The sequence below is a fragment of the Sorex araneus genome, chromosome 6 (genome assembly GCF_027595985.1).
Source record: "Sorex araneus isolate mSorAra2 chromosome 6, mSorAra2.pri, whole genome shotgun sequence".
NCBI lineage: Eukaryota > Metazoa > Chordata > Mammalia > Eulipotyphla > Soricidae > Sorex > Sorex araneus.
The window spans coordinates 157,957,363-157,979,640 of NC_073307.1; the positions used below are offsets into that span (position 1 = coordinate 157,957,363).

Below are 22,278 nucleotides of genomic sequence, written 5' to 3' on the forward strand. Positions count from 1 at the left end.
GAGTGACCCTGAAGGTGGGGAGTGGGAGATATCCAAGTTACTCATCAGTGCCTTGGATGAAGAAACAAGAGGCAAGAGCAAGGTTTCATTCTTTTTTTTTAAATCTGTTCGTGCTTTAAATGTCCCTAAACAAAAAATGTCTTAGGGTAAAATCTGACTACATTGATGTCAAAAACATTTTACAGTATGAAATGTAAAGTTATCTAGGAAGATGCTGGAACTGAGGAATTATAATTAAATGAATAAAAAAGTTCCCTTTGGGCTTACTAACAGCTAAATAAAAGAGTAACATGAATCATATTGCTCCCATGGTAAAGTAGGATGGCATGAATCAGTTAATTTAAAAAGTAACATGTATGTCTGATCAAGGATGTGGAGAAACTCTTTAAGAACTCAGATGAATATCTAAAGGATGTTAAAAATCCTTTATATTAAAGAATTAATGCATTAATTAATCCTTTATTCTATCAGTCCTTGATGTTAACATACTAAGCCTTCATATTAAAATATGATCCTTTCTTGTGGATTTACTATGTCACTATCACTGTCACTGTCATCCCATTGTTCATTGATTTGCTTGAGTGGGCACCAGTAATGTCTCCATTGTGAGACTTGTTCTTACTGTTTTTGGCATATCAAATACGCCATGGGTAGCTTGCCAGGCTCTACCATGCGGGCAAGATACTTTCCGTAGCTTGCCAGGCTCTCTGAGAGGGGCAGAGGAATCGAACCCGGTTCTGCCGTGTGCAAGCCAAATGCCCTACCTGTTGTGAGTATTTCTAATTTTTTTTTTAGAAAATGTAATGATGCTCAAAAGAGAATGGTGAGGGCTGTTTAGGGTTGTTTGCTTGAGGAATATTGCTTTTCTGAATTATGATCTAAAGCACTGTTGTAACGTTGGGAGATATGCTTAGTAGATTTGTAGAGGACAGTTGGGAAATAATTGTCTCTTGGAGCAAAGGATTGTTATTTTCTGTAAGATCTCAGTGGGCTCAGATGATGGTCTAAATCTTAAGGGCTGTCTTTACAAAGAGATCATAGTAAAAACAGTTTAGAAATTGGAGGGGAAGAATACAGTGAAGAGAGGAAAGGAGGCCCCAGGAGATGATGCAAAGGGTTGGAGCTTTGGATGCTAAAGGCTCAACTAATCCCAGACTCTCTTTAATGTAAAAGAGTTTTAAGTGCCCAAGGGTGTGGCCAAACCAGGCCGGGTGGTAGTTGGTTCTGGTTTATTCAGCGTGCAAATTTATATTTTTTTCCCTTATGTGTCATTGATTCTTACTGTTTATAGACAGTGGGAAAAACTCATGTATTCATAGTTGCTGAGGTGAAAAACTATGTACCTAAAAATGACAGGATATTGTAAACCAGTATTAATTTATTTTCTTGTTTACTTATTTTAGGCCACCACAGGTGTGTTCAGGGCTCACTCCTGAATCTGCACTCAGGGATCACTCCTGAACCCTCAGGGAACCAAACAGTGTCCTGGGATTGAACCCTGGTCAGGATGTGTGCCCTACCTACTGTACTATTGCTCTGGCTTCTAATTTTAAAAATTACAGGAAAACATGAATAGACTAAAAGTAAATGATGCATTTTTAAACTTAAATTTAAAAAATACAATTAATGGTTTCCATTTAGACTCTCTCTATGCCTTGAGAACAGGGCTTAGCATTTAAGGTCATCTTCAGAAGAATGGCAGGATGAAAGGAACTTGTAAAGATTTTGAATTTTCATGGGTGAGCAATGGTGGGAAGATGTTTCCACATTTGAATATTAAATGAGGGAATAGTGTTACTATAACTCAATCAAACTCAAAGTCTTGGGAGACAGGCCAATTTTGTCAGAGTATGGATGGAACCATGGTGGTAGAGGGATTAGAAGTTGGTGGTGGTGGTGTGTGTATGTGTATGATAAACATCCTTTCTCTACACCAGTTTTCATTTTATGGCAAGTAGTTTCCATGAGAAAAATTTATCACATGCTACAGTGTGAGAGCAATGCTGTTTTTTATTGTTGTTGTTTTGTTTTGTTTTTTGTTTTTTACTACACAACCTTCCACGAGGCAGAGCAGTATGGAAAGCAGATTGGTACATGCAGAAAATAACCATAAAAACCTACCCTTTGTGGGTCATCTAGAGGAAAAGTAGCCCCTGGAAGAAAAAGCAAAATGCAGTGTCCGGAGAGGTGGGAGGAAGAGCTGGTTAGAAAAATATCATGTCGTCTTGTGGGAGAAAGATTAAGAAGAAAAAGGAGTTAGCATCCTCAAATGCAACACAGATTAGATGGAAAGTAGCTATTGGAACAAGCAATTTGGAATGAATTGGCCAGCTTCACTCAGGTGGTTTCAGGTGGTTTGTAAGTGACATAAGGAAGGACTATGATAGAGGGTCCTAGGGCACTTTGGTGTGGTTGAAAGTGTTGTACATCAAAAGGTGGTGGGGGTGGTGGAGGCTTGAAAGTAACACTTTCAAGTGAAATCATGTCATCTAAACTAAAGGAAAGTCATTTCAGGGAAGCAGGGAGATGAGCTGTTTTTATCTGTAGTATCACATTGTCACTTTTACCCCCCACCAGCACTGCCAGATATGGCCCTGCAGGTACCTGGGCACCCCCCCCCTCTCAGCACAAGCATTTATTCACCCATCAGCTTGGCTGAAAATCACCAGGAGTGACCCCTGGGCCCCCTAGGAAATGTTTGGCAAGGCCCTCCAAAAGATAATAATTAAGTTAGGGAGTAAGATGGAAACCAGGCTGTCTGTGTTAAGAAAGAAGAGCACGTGGTGGCAATGGGAAGAAGACAGGACTACTGGAGGATTGTATAAAATTGAGGAAAGTTGCTTTTCGTGTAGCACATAAAGTCGTTGTAGATGGAGGAACAAGGAGTAGATATTGGAATGAAAGAGGGAATAAGTTGTAGAGTAATATTCCCTTGGTGTGGAAGGACTGATGGAATTAGTTTTAAGGAGACAGGACACTTACTTAGAGGCACATGAGAACACATAAAGAGGTAGAGGATGCTAATTGCTCCAGGACTATGAGCAAGACGAGGATGAATTGCCTTCAGGTGACTTTTGTAATTTTTCTCTCAAGTCGGGGGCTGTGACATGACTGTCAGTGTGAGAGGAGATTGCAGAAGAGAGAGCTTGAAAAACAAGGGGTATTGGTTTCAGTGGGTTCCAGAAGGAAGAGCATTCATCTTTTAAAGACCTTTTTTTTTTTTCTTTTTGGGTCACACCTGGCGATGCTCAGGGGTTACTCCTGGCTTTGCACTCAGGAATTACTCCTGGCGGTGCTTGGGGGACCATATGGGATGCCGGGGATCGAACCTGGGTCAGCCGCATGCAAGGCAAATGCCCTACCCGCTGTGCTATCACTCCAGCCCCTTTTAAAGACCTTCTTGATGCCACCAATGTTCCCAAATAAGCCTCCTTCTCAGCCCCATCTTTTTTTTTTTCAGAGTGAGAACAGTTTTTATTCTTTTTTTAAAAAAATTTATGCTTTTTAATTGAGACACCGTGAGAACAGTTACAGGGCTTTCAGGATCAAGTCTCAGTCATACAATGATCAAACACCCATCCCTTCACCAGTGCACATGATCCACCACCACGAACCCCAGACACCCTCCCTCCCTCTCCCCCTCTGCCTGTGTGGCACATAATTTTCAATTAACTCTCTCATTGCTATAACATTCAATTTTTGACCAAAAACTATCATTATTTGGAGTTTTCCCCCTGAACAGTCAGACCTGTCAGAATGGCATCATTAGATCGTATATTTTCTATTGTCGATAACAATAAGCATATGATGTTGCATGGTCATGAAATTGGCTGCCCAGTTTTGGGATTCTGGTATTAAGACCAGAGGTATTTCTGCCAGCAGCCGCTGCATTCCGAGGTTGGTTTGTGTGCCTCTGGGATCATGGCTGTTCAGCAGTGGGGGAGCTGTTCGTGGAAGGCCACTGGGGTCTCATTAGGTCAGGAAGCAGGACCAGTTCTGCCCCCCCTACCCCCATTGCGAGATTCCGCATGCATCCCATCATTGCACGCTCCTACCTCTCTGTCCAATTGGCACTAAACGGTGGTGGTTGCCATGCTGCTGAGAGGGGGAAAAGGATGAGGACAAAATCCCTTTCCCTCCCAGGGTCAGCCCCATCTTGAGGGTTATTTCTTTTCGTTGTCTATAGAGGTGAAGGGATTGAGGCAGAAAGCCTCAGCAAGTTCTCAAGCTCATCCAATTCTTCAAAGTCAATAAGTTATTAGAACCTGAAATGTCTTATACCAGGATCACTCTTGATAACCAGGCAAAGGGTTATGAAAATAGAAAAATTTGTGTGCTGGAAACAGTAATACTTATTTCAAGATTTCAGGGCTTATTTGAACACCAATTTCTAGAGCTTTGTTATTCACAATTACTTGAAGAAAGTAGTACAAGAGTCTTTGACAGATTAATGGGAAAATCAAATGTGGTATGTACACACTTAGGACTATTATTCATCACCAAAAATATGTGACATTTTGATTTTTCTACCACATGAATGAACCTAAAAGCATTGTTTTAGTGAGATAAGTCAAACTCAGGCAGACAAATATGATTTATTCCACTTATATGATATACCTAGAATAGAAAATTCTTAAAGACAGCTGAATAGATGTCTCTAGAAACTGTGAAGGGGGAATGAGATGGGATTATTGATTAATGATAAAAGAATTTATTTATTTATTTATCTATCTATTTATTTATTTATTTATTTAGTGACTCACCATGAGTCACTTTGTAAGTGACTTTGTAACTTTGTAAGTTCCATACTTACAAACTTTCATGCTTCCATTTCAGTCATACAATGATCGAGTACTATCACTCCACCAGTGCCCATTCTCCACCACCAATGATCCCAGTATCCTTCCCCCACCCCCACCCCACCCTGCCTCTGTGGCAGGGCATTTCCTTTTGTTCTTTCTTTCGAGAAAAAACTTTTTGTTGGGGATGGCATAAAGTTCTTGTGGATAGAGAAGTGCAATGACCCCATAACATTTTGAAAGTATTTAATATCTCGCATTACAAACTTGTGCAAAATTAAAACCATTATATAACATGCATTTTACAAGCATTTGAAACATTGGTTAGTGGTGAACTACTTTGATAATAGACAAGGCGTTGAAGTGAATCTCTAAATTTAGACTAAAGGTCACAAAGGTGGGAGTTGAGACAAAGGAGGGCTGAGTCAGGAGCTGCCTGGGTCACAGAGTGGGGCTCTGTGTCCTGACATTTATTTATCCCCAGGGGCCAGCAATTGTGTCATTAGCAGACCCCACACATTGAGTCCATGGAGGAAGCAAACCAAACAGGGATGATTCTCTTCCATTTCCGCCCCTTCTCCAAACTCCCCGAGGTGCAGATGCTGATTTTTGTGACCTTCCTGCTCATGTACCTGGTCAGCATGAGCGGTAACTTCTCCATCACTCTCATCATCTGGATCAACCGCTCTCTCCACACCCCCATGTACTTTTTTCTGGGCAACCTGGCAGCGCTGGAGATCTGCTACTCTTCCACCATTGCCCCTCTGACGCTGGCCAGCGTGTGGTCCACAGAACGAACCCTCATCTCGCTGGCTGGCTGTGGCACCCAGATGTTCTTCTTCATCTTCCTGGGCAGCACTGACTGCATCCTGCTGGCTGTCATGGCCTATGACAGGTTTGTGGCCATCTGCCACCCTTTGCGTTACACTCTCATGATGAACTGGCGACTGTGTGTCCAAATGTCCCTGGGATCTCTGTTGCTTGGGTTCATCTTGGCCATGCAGCTGACCGTGCTAATCTTCCAACTCCCCTTCTGCAGTAGCAAAGAAATCAGTCTGTTCTACTGTGATGTCCTCCCTGTCATGAGAATGGCCTGTGCAGACACCCGAGTCCATGAAGCCACTCTGTTTGTGGTCAGTATCACTGTCCTCACCATCCCCTTCCTGCTCATCACTCTCTCCTACGTCTTCATTGTGGCTGCCATCCTGAAGATCAACTCAGCAGAGGGGAGACACAAGGCCTTCTCCACCTGCTCCTCCCACCTGACTGTGGTTCTCCTGCAGTATGGATGTGGAAGCCTCATTTACCTCTGCCCCAGCTCCAGCTACTCTCCTGAGAGGGGCCAGGTAGTGTCTGTGGTTTACACCTTCATCACTCCTGTGCTAAACCCCTTGATCTACAGCATGAGGAACAGAGAACTTAAGGATGCCTTGAAGAAAGAAATAATGAGGGTTTTTTGGTCCTAGACACGATGATTGCCCTGAATGTTCCTCTTCTACCTATCTGGGGAAAGAGACATGGGTCTCCTCTAGAAAAGAAGACATAGGGACTGATAGTTATTGGTTTTGGGTAGCACTGTCACTGTAGCACTGTCGTCCTGTTGTTCATCAGTTTGCTCGAGCACCAGTGATGTCTCCATTGTGAGACTTGTTGTTACTGTTTTTGGAATATCGAATACGCCACAGGTAGCTTGCCAGGCTCTACTGTGTGGGCGGGATACTCTTGGTAGTTTGCCAGTCTCTCCTAGGGGGATGGAGGAATCGAACCCGGGTCGACGGAGTGCAAGGCAAATGCCCTACCCACTGAGCTATTGCTCTAGTCCATTGGTTTTGTATAGATATTTCTATTTGGGAAGGTTATGTTTGAAAAAGCCATTTTTCTCTTCTTTACCTCACATTCCATATCTTTTTGTCTTTATTTTTATTTTTTAGACAACACTCAGTTTTGCTCAGTGTCCCCTGCAGGTTTGGAGCTTGGGGACTTCTTCCAGTGAAGCTTGGAGGACTATAGGGTAGCAGAGATTGAGACCGGACATTCCTGTACAGGACATGTGCTCCTTGTTGAGCTACCCATTCTCCCCTCAGTTTCCTCATTTCTATACTGAAGATTAAAATGCCCATAAGACCTACATTCATGGACATTCATGGTGGTTTTGAGGACCAAAAGCCCATGTCAGCAAAAGTATTTTGGATCTTTAAAGGATATTCAGCTTTGAAAGTCATTATGTAGTCTTCATTGTCATACACTGAGTCTGTACTCTACTTATATCTTCTCTCCAGATGTTTTTCAGGTTTTTATCAGAATCAAACTGCACACGTGCAGGGACAGAGCCAATATTAAGATGCAAAGAAGGAGACAGAATGATAGTACAGCAAGTAGAGTGTTTGCCTTACCCTGGTTCTATCCCAGAACACTGCCCGGAGTGATCCCTGAGCACAGAGTTAGGAGTACGTCCTGAGCAATGTGTGACCCCAAAACAGAATAAACAAACAAAGCACTAAGATTAAAATGAAATTAGGAACATCAAGCCACTGTTTTATGGAGTCATGCTTTTTAAATGTATTTGTTTTGCATCTGAAGTTCTCTTCCAGAGGTGATGGGAAAAGCATAGGAGTTCAGAAGTTTTTGTGTGGTTTCTCTTTTTTCTTACCTTTAAAGTTATAGATAAATCTGATTCCAACTCAGTATGTCTTGTTTTGTCTTAAACAGGGTTTTCCATGTTTATTCATTCTCTTCCCCATATTCTTTCTCTTTTTGCTCCCATTTAGACATGCACGCACATACATATTTTAAGTTTATCCTTAATTGCTGTGGCCTGAATATTGTGTCTTTATCTCATATTAATATGTTGAAACTCTTATTGAGTGTGATATTATTAAAAGATTTATTTTTGATGAGTGCTTAAGTCTATAAGCGTCTATAAGCTAGAGTCCTCATGTAGAGGATTACTTCCATATAAAGGAGACCTCCCAGAGTTCCCTTGTTTACCTGCCTTGTGAGGATATAACAAGAGTCTGAGGCCTGGAAGAGGACTTACCCAATCTGGAATCTAGATCTCAGCCTTCCAGTCTTTGCACTTGTGAGAAATGAATTTCTATTGTTTGCAAAATACTTCTTCTGTGGTATTGTGGTATAGAAACCTGAATGTACAAAGTTGCCATATTAATAATGTGGAAAATTATTTTTTCTAATTGAGTCTTTCCTTTTAGGAGGGAGATAATGATGATTCAAAAGGATTTTTCTAGAGCAGAGCCAATTTTGTAGAAATCAAAGTGCCTGGGTACAATGAGGAGGGGAGAAAACTCATTATTATGAATCAACTTTGGAGGATGGACTGAAGCAATAGCACAGTGGGTAGGGCATTTGCCTTGCGCACGGTCGACCCGGGTTTGATTCCTCTATCCCTCTCGGAGAGCCCGGCAAGCTACCGAGAGTATCCCCGCCCACACAGCAGAGACTGGTAAACTCCCTCTGGCATATTTGATGTGCCACAAACAGTAACAACAATTCTCGTAATGGAGATGTTACTGCTCAAGCAAATCGATGGACGATGGGATGACAGTGCTACAGTGCTATTTTGGAGGACGTCATTCCAATTTGATTCTGTGCCTGGAGTATCAATCTTTTTTTAAATTTTATTGAATCACCGTGTGATAGTTACAAGCTTTCATGTTTGGGTTACAATCACACAATGATCAAACGCCCATCCCTTCACCAGTGCACATTCTCCACCACCAATATCCCCGGTATACCCCCCTTTCCCACCCTCCCCCTGCCTCCATGGCAGACAATATTCCCCATACTCTCTGTCAACTTTTGGGCATTATGGCTTGCAACACAGATACTGAGAGGTCACCATGTTTTGTTCATTAGCTACTTTTGGCACACATCTCCCATCCTGACTGATTCCTCCAGCCCTCATTTTCTTAGTGATCCCCTCTCTATTCCATCTGCCTTCTCCCTCCGCTCATGAAGCAGGCTTCCAGCTGTGGGGCCATTCCCCTGACCCTTGTATCAATCTAAATTGTGCTGTTTCCTTTCTGTAGGGCAGTGGGAACTCATTTATTCCTCTGTGTATTGAGTGGTGTATTCAACACCATTCTGAACTGCTCATGTACCCACTGTGGTAGGTGTGACAGGGAATAAAAAGTAAATAAGAGACAGCTGACAGCTGTGGCCCTTTTTCTCCACATTCTTTAAATTTTTTCTTTTTTGCTTTTTGGGTCACACCCGGTGATGCTCAGGTGTTAGTTCTGGCTCTACACTCAGGAATTACTTCTGGTGGTACTCAGGGGACCATATGGGATGCTGGGGATCGAACCCAGGTCGGCCACATGCAAGGCAAATGCCCTACCCACTGTGCTATCGCTCCAGCCCCATTTAAAAATTTTAAAATTGAGATTTTGTGGTTTATAATACCATTAATAATGGTTTCTCATGCACATAATAATCTGAGCAGCCTTCCCCAAAGACTCCAACACACAATTTCCTTTCCACCACCACCACCACCAACTCAGTTGTGTGGATAAGTTCTGTTATGTTGTGTTTGGATTTTTGTTCCTATTTTGATGTACATATTTAAGTTCCACATATGAGATAAATCATTCTGTATATATCCCTTTCCTTCTGATCGACTTCACTTAGCATGATATCCTCTAGTTCCATACATGATGCTGCAGATTGTATATGTTTGCTCTTTCTTAGAGCTGCATAATATTCCATTGTGTATGTGTACCACAACTTCTTGATCTCTTAATCTGTAGTTGGGCATTTGGGTTCTTTTCATGTCTTGGATATTGCACCAAGTGCAATGAGCACAGTTGTGAATGCATCCTTCGTAAGTAATGGTTTTGTGTTTGGGGGACAGAAGCCAAGAAGTGGTATTGCTGGGTCGCATGGACGTTCTATTCCTATTCTTGGGGTAGATCTCTGTACTATTTTCCATAGAGGCTGAATGAAATTCTCACCAATAGTGGATATGCTTAAATGGTGCCCAGAGGCAGTTCATAGGCATAACAGCTAGGGCACCAGATGGGCAGAAAGATGGGGAAGTACAGCCCATATCTGTCACCTGGAGTTTTCAGTCTCTGGTCCTGCATTCCTGGGTTTTTCTTCTGAAGGCTTGTGGCTGCTGGGTTTCTTCTGGAGTAGGTGAAGAGAGAACGCCTGATCCATCAGAGATGCCCCAGTGAAATCAGCTCTCTCTCTCTCTCTCTCTCTCTCTCTCTCTCTCTCTCTCTCTCTTTCTCTCTCCTTCCCTCCCTCTTTCTATTCCTTTTGGGCATTATGGTCCGCAATACAGATACTAAAAGTTTCTCATGTATATTTCTTTACCTACATTCAACACTCAGTTCTTGTCTAGAGTGATCATTTCTCATTATTATTGTCATGTTGGTCCCTTCTCTTCTAACTGTGGTTGCCAGTACCAAGAGTAGCAGGAAGGGTACATCTGAAGGAGCACAGTCTCAGGATCAAGATCTGCAGTCAGCTTTTAATGCCACTGTCTCCTTATTTAGAGGATCACCAAAAGTGTTCTGCAAAAAACAAAACAAATCGAAACAAAACCAAACAACACCCCCCCCAAAACAAAATAAAACAAACAAAACTAGAAAACACTTTTTCCCCCCTGAAAACATAGCACAGGCATAAAAGGCAGAAATCATGACCAGACTCAAACAGAATGATATACTTTATGTTTGAATGGGTTCCTTTATAGACACTAGCTACTCTTCCAGTGTTCTTAATGGTAATTTACTAGCCCATTGTTGTTACTTGTAGGGTGTCAGCTTTGTGTAAAATAGGTGTTTGGGAGAATTAAACATCATTTGGTGAAACCAGTGTGAAAAATACTGTGCGTATCAACTAAAATTGGTGGTTTACTGCAGTTTACTGAGTATCTGTGACATACAATTGTGTTCTCAAGGACTCTCTAAGACAGGAATGAATTTTTCTATGTTCTAAACCATCACCACCAAACGTCTTTATTCCTTGGACAAGCTCATGATATGTTTTATTCTACTGTACCTATTTAAAAATATTGAATTTGAGGCTGAAGAATACCAAGAGAGTCGTACTATTAGTGATTGAAATATTACAGTAATTCATTTCTCAAATGAAGCATTGTTTTTGAGAAAACTGCAGTTACATGGCTTTGGAGGGTTCCTTTTGAGATATGAATATGGGAATTAGCAATGGTTATCAATGAATTATTTATATGCAGGAACAAACTGTTGAACAAAATTTTCTTATATCTGCCTATAGATAAGGAAATAGAGACACAAGAAGGTGTAATAACTTTTTCAGGGTGTCACAGTCAGTAAAAGAAATAGTGAGATTTGACCTTGGTAGTTTTGTTTTAAAACTTGGGTACTTCCCAGTACGATATCAAAAATCTCTTTGAGAGCTGGGAGAAATTGCTTCATTTTTCTGTACTTACTTTAATTCATGTGAAGATAGAGAGACAATACTATCTATCTCCTTGATTGTGAAATCTTGAAGGAAAAGAAGGGAAAACTAAAAGGGTAATTAAGGATTCATCATGATTATTCAGTCGTATGGCAGCTTGCTTGCATATATTAGATGAATTGATTCTTAATTATTCGAATTTAAAGTCAGAGTTATTCAGTTACCTTTTACCTGCACTCCACTATATTTTTTCTGTTATTCTTGACAGATGTATTAAGATGCTATAAGAGACAAACGTGTCTTCTGCATTTTCAGAAGTGACACTCGGCTTCTCTTTATGTGGCCTCTCCATGCACTCTCCCTCCTTCCCAGGTTCTACAGAGAGTACCTTAAGTTTTAGGGCTCCAAGCATTGAGGAGTTTATGTAAAAATAAAAATAATTTTATATGGTGCAAATTATTTATCTTGTTAAATCATGGACATGGTTATATGGAGAACGCTGTTAAGAAAACATATGACTAGTGTGATATAAAAATCATTTTTATAGATAAAACATTTTATTTTAAACAATCCGGCAGCACAGAATTCATCCTTCAAGATGCATGGAGTTGTAAATTGTGTTGAATTTTAAGCGTCAAGATTCAGGAAGGATGTTCTTCCTTCATCAGTGAGAAAAGAATCCTGTGGGGAAGTGGAAAGCAAAAACATTCCCAGTGATTGCTCTCAGGCAGTTCACAGTTTAACTAGCGCCATCTGGAAAGGCACAAGAACAAGTGAATGGAAAGGAGTGACTTGACTGGCAATGAAACAACTTAATTTGGCATGGATATTTGTCAGCATGGGCTGGGGAATGAGCTTCACAGAGAGGAGGTAGGGTGTCTGGCTTTCTGCTCAGCTAAGAGATGTAGCAGCTTATCCGCACTCTGTTTCTCAGGAAACCCAGAGATGCTCATGTGAGAGAACAGTGAGTGTGTGCATCTGAGGAATATACAACGAACATATGTCATATGTGCCCAAAATATGGAGAAATGTTATTGGGTGTGTCGTTCACTATGGTAATGGAAAGGAAGGGCTTCCAAGGTCAAGGCTGGTTTTACCACACAGACTTCACAAGTTGGTACTGCTGAATCAGTGACCTGTAGTTCTTCTTTTTTTTAATTTTGCTTCTTGGGTCACACCCAGCGATGCTCAGGGGTTACTCCTGAGTCATGCACTCAGGAATTACTCATGGCAGTGCTCAGGGGACCATATGGGATGCTGGGAATCAAATCCGGGTTGGCCGCATGCAAGGCAAATGCTCTACCTGCTGTCTTATTGCTCCAGCCCCCAAGTGACCTATAGTTCTTACCAGTGCAAAAGTATTTGAGAGAAGGGGCTGGGCCATCCCTAAAAGTGCTCAAGGATTACTTCTGCTCTGTGTTCAGGGATCACCGATGGTGGTACTGGAGATAAAACCAGGATTTGTCCTTCCCAGTCAGAGTCAAGAGTGGGATAGCTTCTTCCAGAGAGGGTTTGTCACACTCTCACAAACTCAAACCTTAGGCCAATCTGTTTTAGCTTTCCTAATACCAGAGCAGAGCCCTGGCAGCCGAAGGCCTCTGGAACCCAGCCACAGCCATGCTCAAGGCCCCTCTCCTCATGTTCGGATGAGCCTCATGCATGAAGGAACCAGCAGAGGAACCCAGGTACTCGGGACCCGGGGCTGAGATCCCCAAGCCTGCTTGGATTGGGACTGGGCCTCTTCCACCCAGGTCCCCCAGCACGACATCTTATAGCTTAGTTCTCCTTCTCGGAGAAACTGGCAAGCTAGCAAGAGTTTCCTGCCCACATGGGAGAGCCTAGCAAACTCCCTGTGGAGTATTCATATGCCCAAACCAGTAACAATGATGGGTCTTATTCCCCTGACCCTGAGAGAGCCTCTAATATGGCACCATTGGAAAGGATGAGTAAAGAGAGGCTGCTAAAATTTCAGGGCTAGGGCAAATGAAGACATTACTGAGACTTCTCGAGAAAATTGACAATCAGTGGGATGATGATGATGATGACGATGATGATGCTACCAGAGGGGAAAATTTTCCAAAAGCTTTGACAACTAGGGAGAGAGAACAATGTAAACAAACAAGGTACAAAGAACAAATGACAAGGACCAGGGACAGTCCTTGAGGGACTGACTGCTTCCATCCATATGAGCTACCTTGGCCATAATCCTTTCCTAGTCAAGTCATGAGAGAAACCCAGGTAGACCCAGAACACACTTGAGTGAGTCTTTTTTTTTAATGGCTTCTGAGACAGTTCTCAGGGGGACCAAGTGCCACTCAGCCAACAGACAGTTAACTTCATTGCCTTCAGTGCTAGGCCTGAAGATGCAAGTTGTTTGGGTGCCTGGATCACCAAGGTTACATCCGGTAGTGTTCAGGGTTAAGGAACTTTCAGGGCTATTGCCAAGTGGGGCTGGGGGAGGCATGTGGTGTGGACTATGGAAAGCTGAGGCTCTTAGCAGTGTCCCCCACATGCAAAGTATGTTTCCATGGTGATTATGCTCTCTCTCTAGTCCTTAGAGTTGTATTCTTTATGATCTAATTTTGGGGCCACATCAAGCGATGCTCAGAGATTATTCTTGGTTCCACGCTCAGGAATTATCCTAGGTTCCATGCTCAGGGATCTCTCCTGGAGGTGTTTGGGAAATGATATGTGGTGCTGCGGATAGAGCCCGGGTTGGCCATGTGCAACCGTGGGCAGGCCCTACCTACTCTTCCTTGACCTTTGAGTTGCACTTGGCATGTGTCACCTGCTAAGCTGCACCTGGATTCCTCATCCTCAGAAACCATAGGATAAATGCCTGTTGTTTCAAGGTGGCTTTAGGGTAATTTGTAGGCAACTAATAGAAGCTTCAAGAAGAAAAACTGTAAGTCAGGGAAGTTTATCCTCCCCACAGTGGAGAAAGCTGGGGCGGGGGTGGGGGGAGCAGAAAAGCTATGTCCTCAATTATCAGGCTCCCATCTTGCTCTTTCTTCAGAACACCGCACTGAAGGCACTGCTTTGAGGTACGCTATGCCCAATGAAGTCTCACCTTTTCCACTGAAGACCTTGCAGGTGAAGTTGGGGGTAAGGCTTGATCCTTTTAATCCAGAAATAGACTTAAAGGAAGGAAATTTTCCTTTTTTTTCCCTTTTTTGGTTTCCTTGTGAAGGTGAAATGATTGTAGGCTGATTTATTTATATCCTAAATGCAGTTATTTGAATGAATCTTGATTGGATTTGTCTAGCAGGGGAATCAGCTTCGCTAAGACATAATAGCTTAGAAACCAAATTACTTTAAAAGTGGGAAAAAATAAAAATATATCAGAGAGGAAGGGCTGCCACTGAGCCTATCCACCTACACAGGAACCCCACCATGCTTTTGGTTTCAGCATCTGCATCTTCCTTAGCAACCCATGCCTCCCCTCATCCAGGTTCCTTATCTCAGCTATTTATGTCTTTCTTCTTTCTCTTGTTTAGAACTAAGACGTGTTATGTAGTCTTGTTTAAGGAAAGTGCAAATGTTTATATGTTGATATAAAAGTAACAAGAGTCAGGCCAGGGTGATATGTGCACCAAATAGATACTGTGCATGTAGAAGGTCTAGGGTTCTGTCACTACTTCTCAGGGTCCCTTGATCACTGCAGGGAGCAACTCCCAAGAACAGAGCTAGGAGTAGCTCCTAAACATCTTTATGGCACATCCCTTGTCCCCCTCAAAATGAATTAATATAGGGTTCATGATTACTAGTAGTTTTTAAGACTTAAGGTCTATAATAAACTTCTTTGAATAGAAAACCATAAAATAACTGCTCATGATTTTTGCTCGGAGTACCTGAATTCTAATTGCAGTTAATATGTTTTCAGTGGTTAAAAGTATAGGGTAAATCGTATACTCAATTTTGTTTTGCCTATCTAGATTAATATTTTTTCATGGAAATATTTTTCTCATGGGCACCAAATTTTATTTTTGATTCCCAGTTTTATTTATATATAATCATCCTATAACATTGTATTAGTTTAAGATATACAACATTGATTTGATAAATGAAATGTATATGATGGAAAATATTCAACACAATTTGTTTTTTTTTTTTCTTTTTGGGTCACACCCGGCAATGCACAGGGGTCATTCCTGGCTCATGCACTCAGGAATCACCCCTGGCGGTGCTCAGGGGACCATATGGGGTGCTGGGAATCGAACCCGGGTCGGCCATGTGCAAGGCAAACGCCCTACCCGCTGTGCTATCTCTCCAGCCCCCACAATTTGTTAATACCATCATCCTGCATAGTTACAATTATTTTTTCTTATAAGGTAAACTATTGAGGTGTACTCTCCTTGAAGTTTTCAAATACACACTCTAGTATATTCAAGATAGTCATCTTGTTGTATTATGCATTGTCACATTTATTTACTTTATGCCTTAAGCAAAGTTTATGACTTTGGATCTCATCCATCCACTATCTTTTCTCTGACAATGAACAATTCATTTTTTGTATATGAATGTACTTCATATTACCTAGTAAGTATATTTGATTATTGTGTAAAATCTTTTGAAATAAGTGATTCAAAAATGAAAATAAAAAGTATATGAAATTCTTGATCTGTAATATCTTGGATTCATTAATTTTGATCAAATTACTTCTTTGATCTCTCGTCAGCTTAAGGCATGTAGGTCATTTACTTCCTTGATTAAATTTATGTCTACGTATTTTATTTCTTTTGATGCAAATGTAGGTAATGTTTTTCTCTCATTTCCTTCTCTGCTGGTTCATTGTTTGCATGTACAAACAACAGATTTTTGTGCATTGATTTTGTAGACTTTAAATTTATTTTATTTGCTTATTTTTTCAATGCAATAACCAGTTTTTCTCTGGTTATTTCTTTAGGCATTTCTATACATACTATTATATCATTGACATAAGTGACAGTTTTACTTTTTCATTTCCAATTTAAATACCTTTTATTTCTTTTTCCTACATAATTGCTCTGCCTTTTTCTATTGAGAGGATCATATAATTTTTATTTTTACAACAATTGAAACCAATGAAAGCACTTCCTTGAACTCTTTGGAAAACAACAAAAGTGTTAACAGTGGTAAAAGAAGAAAAAGATCACTACTCCGTTTTTGGCATGGTAGGTCTTGTATAATACATCTCTGATTTTGAAATCAATATATTTATTAGAATTTGAAGAAAAAAAAGACTTAGAATAGACTTTGTAACCAGCAAAATATCCCTAAATAATAATAATAATATCAAAGAAAAGATAAATCTTTGTTATTGATAGTGAAATAGTGCCTTAAGAAATTCAGGTGTGGTAATAAGATTCTTTAAGATATCTTAGGTAGTGTCTCATATATCTTCTTAGTTTTAATAAAGCCTCTAAAAATGTTAAAGAATGGCTTTTTAAGACCATTTCTTCTAAACGATAATGCTTTTATAGATCCTGTTCTAAAGGTATTATTCAATTTGCCATGGGTATATGTTGTATTTTAAAGATATTTGTGAAGCAAAGATAAAAGGGAAAGAGGAAAATTCCAAATTCTTTTGCATAGAGAACACGTAAGAAACTATTGCTGGAAACCCTTCTTCAATTTTTAGAAACTTTTTTCAAAGTTTTATTTTTAAAGTTGTCCATAATAATTAATTACATTCAATATACCATCACCAATGCCGACACCATTACAGCATCACCGTCATGATTTTGAATTTTCCCATTACCCAAACCTGGCCCCAAGCACATACTAAATAAGTTATTTTGTTTTGTTTGTCATGAATAATCGACTAAATTATTCAAAAAAAGTGGAAACTTTTTAAAAATCCATAAAACTCCATATAAGCATATTCAACTATCTTAAAGATAATTTAAGGTATATTTAATATCAGGCCTCCTCCACCCAGACCCCCCATATTCTTGGCAGCTACACCCACAAACTGCCCCCGGCGCTGTGTAATCCCATCAAGGCCAAGATCCAGAGACTATAAAACAATGCTCCCTGACCTCTTATAGCCTAGTTCTCCCTCTCAGAGAACCCGGCCTGTTCTCTGAGAGGTACCAAGAGCATCCTGCCCACACATCAGAGCCTGGCAAGCTCTCCTTGACGTATTCTATATGCCAAATACAGTAACAATGATGGGTCTCATTCCTCTTACCCTGAAAGAGCCTCCAATGAGGCACTGCTGGGAAGAACGAGTAAAGAGAGGCTGCTAAAATCTTAGGGCTAGGATGAATGGAGACATTAGTGGTGCTCACTTGAGCAAATCAATGATCAATGGGATAACCATGATATAGTGACAGTGTGCTTTTATGGTCTTGTAACTAGTTCTACAATTCTTTAAACTATAGAAAGCACTGTAGCACTGTCATCCTGTTCATTGATTTGCTCGAGTGGGCACCAGTAACATCTCCATTGTGAGACTTGTTGTTACTGTTTTTGGCATATCGAATATGCCATGGGTAGCTTGCCAGGCTCTGCTGTGAGGGACGGAGGAATCGAACCCAGGTCAGCTGTGTGCAAGGTAAATGTCGTACCCGTTGCACCAGCTCCAGTTCCATAAATTATAGAAAACTGATATTAATACAAATGATTCTTGTCCATAGAGATATAAACAAACTTTTTCTGTTCAGAGGCACAATTGAATTCCTCTTTCACTCCACTATTTAGCATAGTGGCGCTCGCTCGAGCAAATAGAAGATCAACAGGGTGACAAGTGATCCAGGACAATTAGCATAGTCATTTTAGCATTCCCAGTTGTCTGCCTTTATGTCAACTCTTGGAGTTCAACTCCAAACTTTTGACACCTGACTGTTTTGCTCTGATTAATAACTTCAATGAAATTATTTTTATTCTGCCACCAAAGACCCCAGTCTACCTCCCAACACCCGCCCCCCAACCCCCATTCCGACCTGCGAAATTGATAAATTTCACTTCATTTTCTCTTTACCTTGATTACATTCCATAATTCAACACAAAACTCACTATTGTTGGAGTTTTCCCCCAAGAAAGGCAGCCCTACTGCCAAGGAAGCATTTGATAATTAGTTTTCCATTGCTGAGACTGGAGAGATATGAAGTCCCACTGTTTCAAGTACATAGAATTTTTTCCCCTCCTTCTCGCGCCACCAAGTTCATGCCTGCTTAATAAATAGTCCTCATATTGTGGCTGACACCACGTCCCCCGATGAGAAAAAAGGATATTTCCTGTCCTTGGCTGGCATGGGACTATGGCTTAGTTCACAGTCTAGAGACGTGGCTGCAAGCAGTTTCTGGAACCAAAAGTAGTTCTCCGGATTCTGGTTGATCTGCAGCAACACGGCCACACAAGAGTGTGGCCTCCCGAGTCGAATCTCAGTGGAGCATGTGCTGGTATCGGCCCGAGACTGCCCCAGTGTCCTGCTGTTCCAAGTACATAATTTTTTTTCCCCTCCCATTCCAGTGCCTCTAAGTTTGTGCCTGCTTAATAGACCTCATAATATGGTGGACTCCACACGGCGTTTCTCCCAGAAATGGGAAAAGAATCGAGAAAGGAGGATATTTCTTCTCCTCGGCCGGCGTGGGGTTATGGCTTAGTTCACAGTCTAGAGAAGTGGCTGCTACTTTGATTACCTTCAATATTTCAACAAAAAACAGTATTATTATTTGGAGTTTCCCCCCACAGTCAGACCTGCTAAAAAGGAACCATTTCACATTGCTGACAATTAATAGATATTAGGTCGCACGGCCGCAACAGCAGCTGCGCGGTTTTGGTTTTTTTGTATGAAGTCCAGGGAAAATTCTGCCAGTAATTGCATCCCTGCAAGCTTTTGCTTCCCTTTGGTGGTGCTCATATGATGGAGAAGCCTGGAGAGCATGGGCCAGGGGCTCCCATCACAGCCTGGAGGCCTCTCTGGGAGCTGCTCGTGTACAAATTAGTTCAGTTGCCTCCAGGGTTGAGCTCGTGCAGCCGCCGAAAAGGCTGAGGTGTGTTAATAAGACCAGATCAGCCATGGTCCACTCTTTGAACTGGACTATTCAGTTCAAAACTCAGTTCACCTCTGTGAACTGTGGTTTCCTCATCTGCAGAGTTGTCCTATGTTCCAGTACTGCCCAACACCTGCAGTAAGGTGTCGCAAGATTAAAATGATATACAAGTGAAATTGTAAATGTAAAGTTATCATGTAAATTATATGGCCAGCATCACGGTCCTCAATGGTACCTTTCTGTTCATCACTGTCTTTTTTCATTGTAGCTGCTATCTCGAAGATCTGTCCTGCAGACAGGAGACACAAGGCCTCCTTCACCTGCTCCTCCCACCTGACTCTGGTCCTGCTGCAGACTTCCAGATGTGGAAGTCTCATCTTCCTGGACCTTAGCTCCAGCTGTTCTTCCAGCATCAGTCACATAGCATCTGTGCTTTACACAATTGTCATTCTGTACTGATTCTTTTCACGTACAGGCTGAGAAGCATGTTCCTCAAGGATGCTCACAAAAGGAAGTCTTTACAGAGTTTCTTCTGATTAATACACATGGACTCTTTCTGGATATTACCAATTAAACAGCTTTTTCTATATGGAAAATGATTTTGAAGGACACTTAAAAAGTGTGACTCTAAAGGAAAAGAAGTTCCAGGATGTTGTCTAATTCTCTTATCCTCCCTTTGTTTTGTGGGTCCTTATAACTGTGAAATCATTGTCTTTATCTGTAAAGAACTTGTTTGGAAGGCGTGTAAAAGGTCATTGAGTAAAACTGAAGGGACAAAAGTGAATTGCTCATCTCAGATGACTAAGGTCTATTAGTTTCAGATCCTTTTCATTCTCAAATACGAATGTTTTACATTTAATATTTGATTGCTATTCAGACAAGTTTGAGATAATAAAAACCTAAAAAGAGTAGCGAAGGTGAATGATTTCATCATATTTCTGTCATACAATTCAGAGCTGACATTATTAAAAAAGTTTTCTTCTGCTTTTTGGGTCTCACCCGGTGCTGCTCAGGGATGACTCCTGACTGTTCTCAGGAATTGTTCCTGGCAGTGCTGAAGGGACCAGATGGGATGCTGGGGATTGAACCAGGTCGGCTGCGTGCAAGGCAAGCGCCCTACCTGCGGTACTATCACTCCAGGCCCTACAAGCTAATATTTTTGATTTTAGTTCTTAGCAAGGAAAAAAACTGTCACTGGGGCTACACTGTGTTTGCTAGAATATCTATCTGCTTACTCAATCTGTTGGGCAGAGGGTGAGATAAGAGTTTCAGTGAAGACAGTACCCTGCCCACTGAATTATTCTTCAGCCCCTCACAACTTCTTTTTTGCCTAAGAAATGCAGCAAGGGCGAGTGCTGCCAGGAACAGCTCAGGTTCATTCCAAGGTGATTTTGGATTAATTTTTGGTAATGCGTGTTCAGAAACTTTTTACTGTTGCCCAGTTGTTCATGACCCTCACATTTAGTTGCAAGACTCTTATGGGGTCACCAGCCACAGTTGAAGAAGCTGGTCTCTAGAGCTCTAGAGCTCTGAGGTTGTTCAGTCTTCTCTGAGCTACATGACTACAAAACAGTCTGAAACAAGTTCAAGCTCATTACATATGCAATGAGATTTTGGCAATTTATTCAATAATTGTTTACATTTTTCTTTCAAGATTATTTTGACAAACCTCAGTTTAATATTCTGACTCTTAAAGAACAGGGGGTATGGTGCTTGCCTTTCATGTGGCCAACCCAGGTTTGATCCTCAGCATCCCTCATGGTCCCTTGAGCCCCACCAGGAGAAATTCCTGAGTGGAGAACCAGGAGTGACCCTTGAGCATTGCCAGGTGTGGCCCCAAAGTAGCACTGTAGCACTGTCGTCTCATTGTTCATCGATTTGCTCGAGTGGGCACCAGTAACGTCTCCATTATGAGACTTGTTGTTACTGTTTTTGGCATATTGAATACACCATGGATAGCATGCCAGGCTCTGCCATGCGAGCAGGGTACTCTTGGTAGCCTGCTGGGCTCTCCGAGAGGGACAGAGGAATCGAACCTGGGTCAGCTGCGTGCAAGGCAAATGCCCTACCCCCTGTGCTATTGCTCCAGTCCCACCCCAATGTGAAAATCTTTAAATATTATTTTTATTTTATATTAATTTAATATCTAATATTTAATTAAAATGTTAATATTCTGTCACTTACTCTCTGCCTCTGTCTCTCTCTCAGACCTACACATTGCCCTTCATTTCATAGATGTGTGTACCATTTTAAGAACTACTGGTACCTAAAGTGAATGTTTTCGATTATATGTAAATGAATAATTAAATGTTTTGTATATATTTAGAGTGAGGGGCAAAATATAAAACTGTACAATCCTCAATATTACATTAAAAATAGTGGATGTGTTGAATTTAAGTCAAGAAAAGTATTATTTATTTATTTATTTATTTATTTTTGCTTTTTTGGGTCACACCCGGCGATGCACAGGGGTTACTCCTGGCAGTGTTCAGGGGACCATGTGAAATGCTGGGAATCGAACCCGGGTTGGCTGCGTGTAAGGCAAACGCCCTGCCCGCTGTGCTATCACTCCAGCTCCAAGAAAAGTATTATTTAAATGATAACAACATTGCAAATAAAACAAAAACCGTTTTCCAAATGGTAGAGTTTGAAAAAAACTTTCATTTTATAATAATCTTGAAGAGGTTCACTATAAGCTAGTAGTGTACAGCACTTTTTTTTTTACAGGGAGTATGGTAGATCTTGAAAAATATTTGGTGAATACATAAATGTAAGGTGCAGTGCCCTGAAACTCAGCAATCAATGTCAGTCATGATCAGAACAATAGGCAACCAGAAACAATTCCTAGTTGAACTTCCGTCCTCTCTTATTTTTTCCTTTTTGGGTCACACCTGGCTATATACAAGGATACTCCTGGTTCTGTACTCAGGAATTACTCCTGGCGGTGCTCAAGGGACCATATGGGATGCTGGGAATTGAACCTGGGTCAGCCGTGTGCAAAGCAAACACCCTACGATAGAAACGCTGTTCTTTCACTCCAGCCCCAACTTCTGTTCTCTTGAAGACCTCTTCTATAAACTGGAATATAGACTGAT

At 41.2% G+C, this 22,278-nt stretch overlaps 1 protein-coding gene across 1 annotated transcript; it reads left to right on the forward strand.

The window, feature by feature from the left end:
• Positions 1-5,326: 5,326 nt before the first annotated feature.
• Positions 5,327-6,265, forward strand: LOC101553390 (olfactory receptor 10V1-like). Its single transcript, XM_004620801.2, has one exon. It carries the CDS (start codon positions 5,327-5,329, stop codon positions 6,263-6,265), a length of 939 nt encoding a protein of 312 aa, XP_004620858.1.
• The last annotated feature ends 16,013 nt before the right edge of the window (positions 6,266-22,278 follow it).

Excerpts from the sequence above, each read along its gene's own strand:
- LOC101553390 (XM_004620801.2), top strand. The coding sequence starts at position 5,327 with ATGGAGGAAGCAAACCAAACAGGGATGATTCTCTTCCATTTCCGCCCC.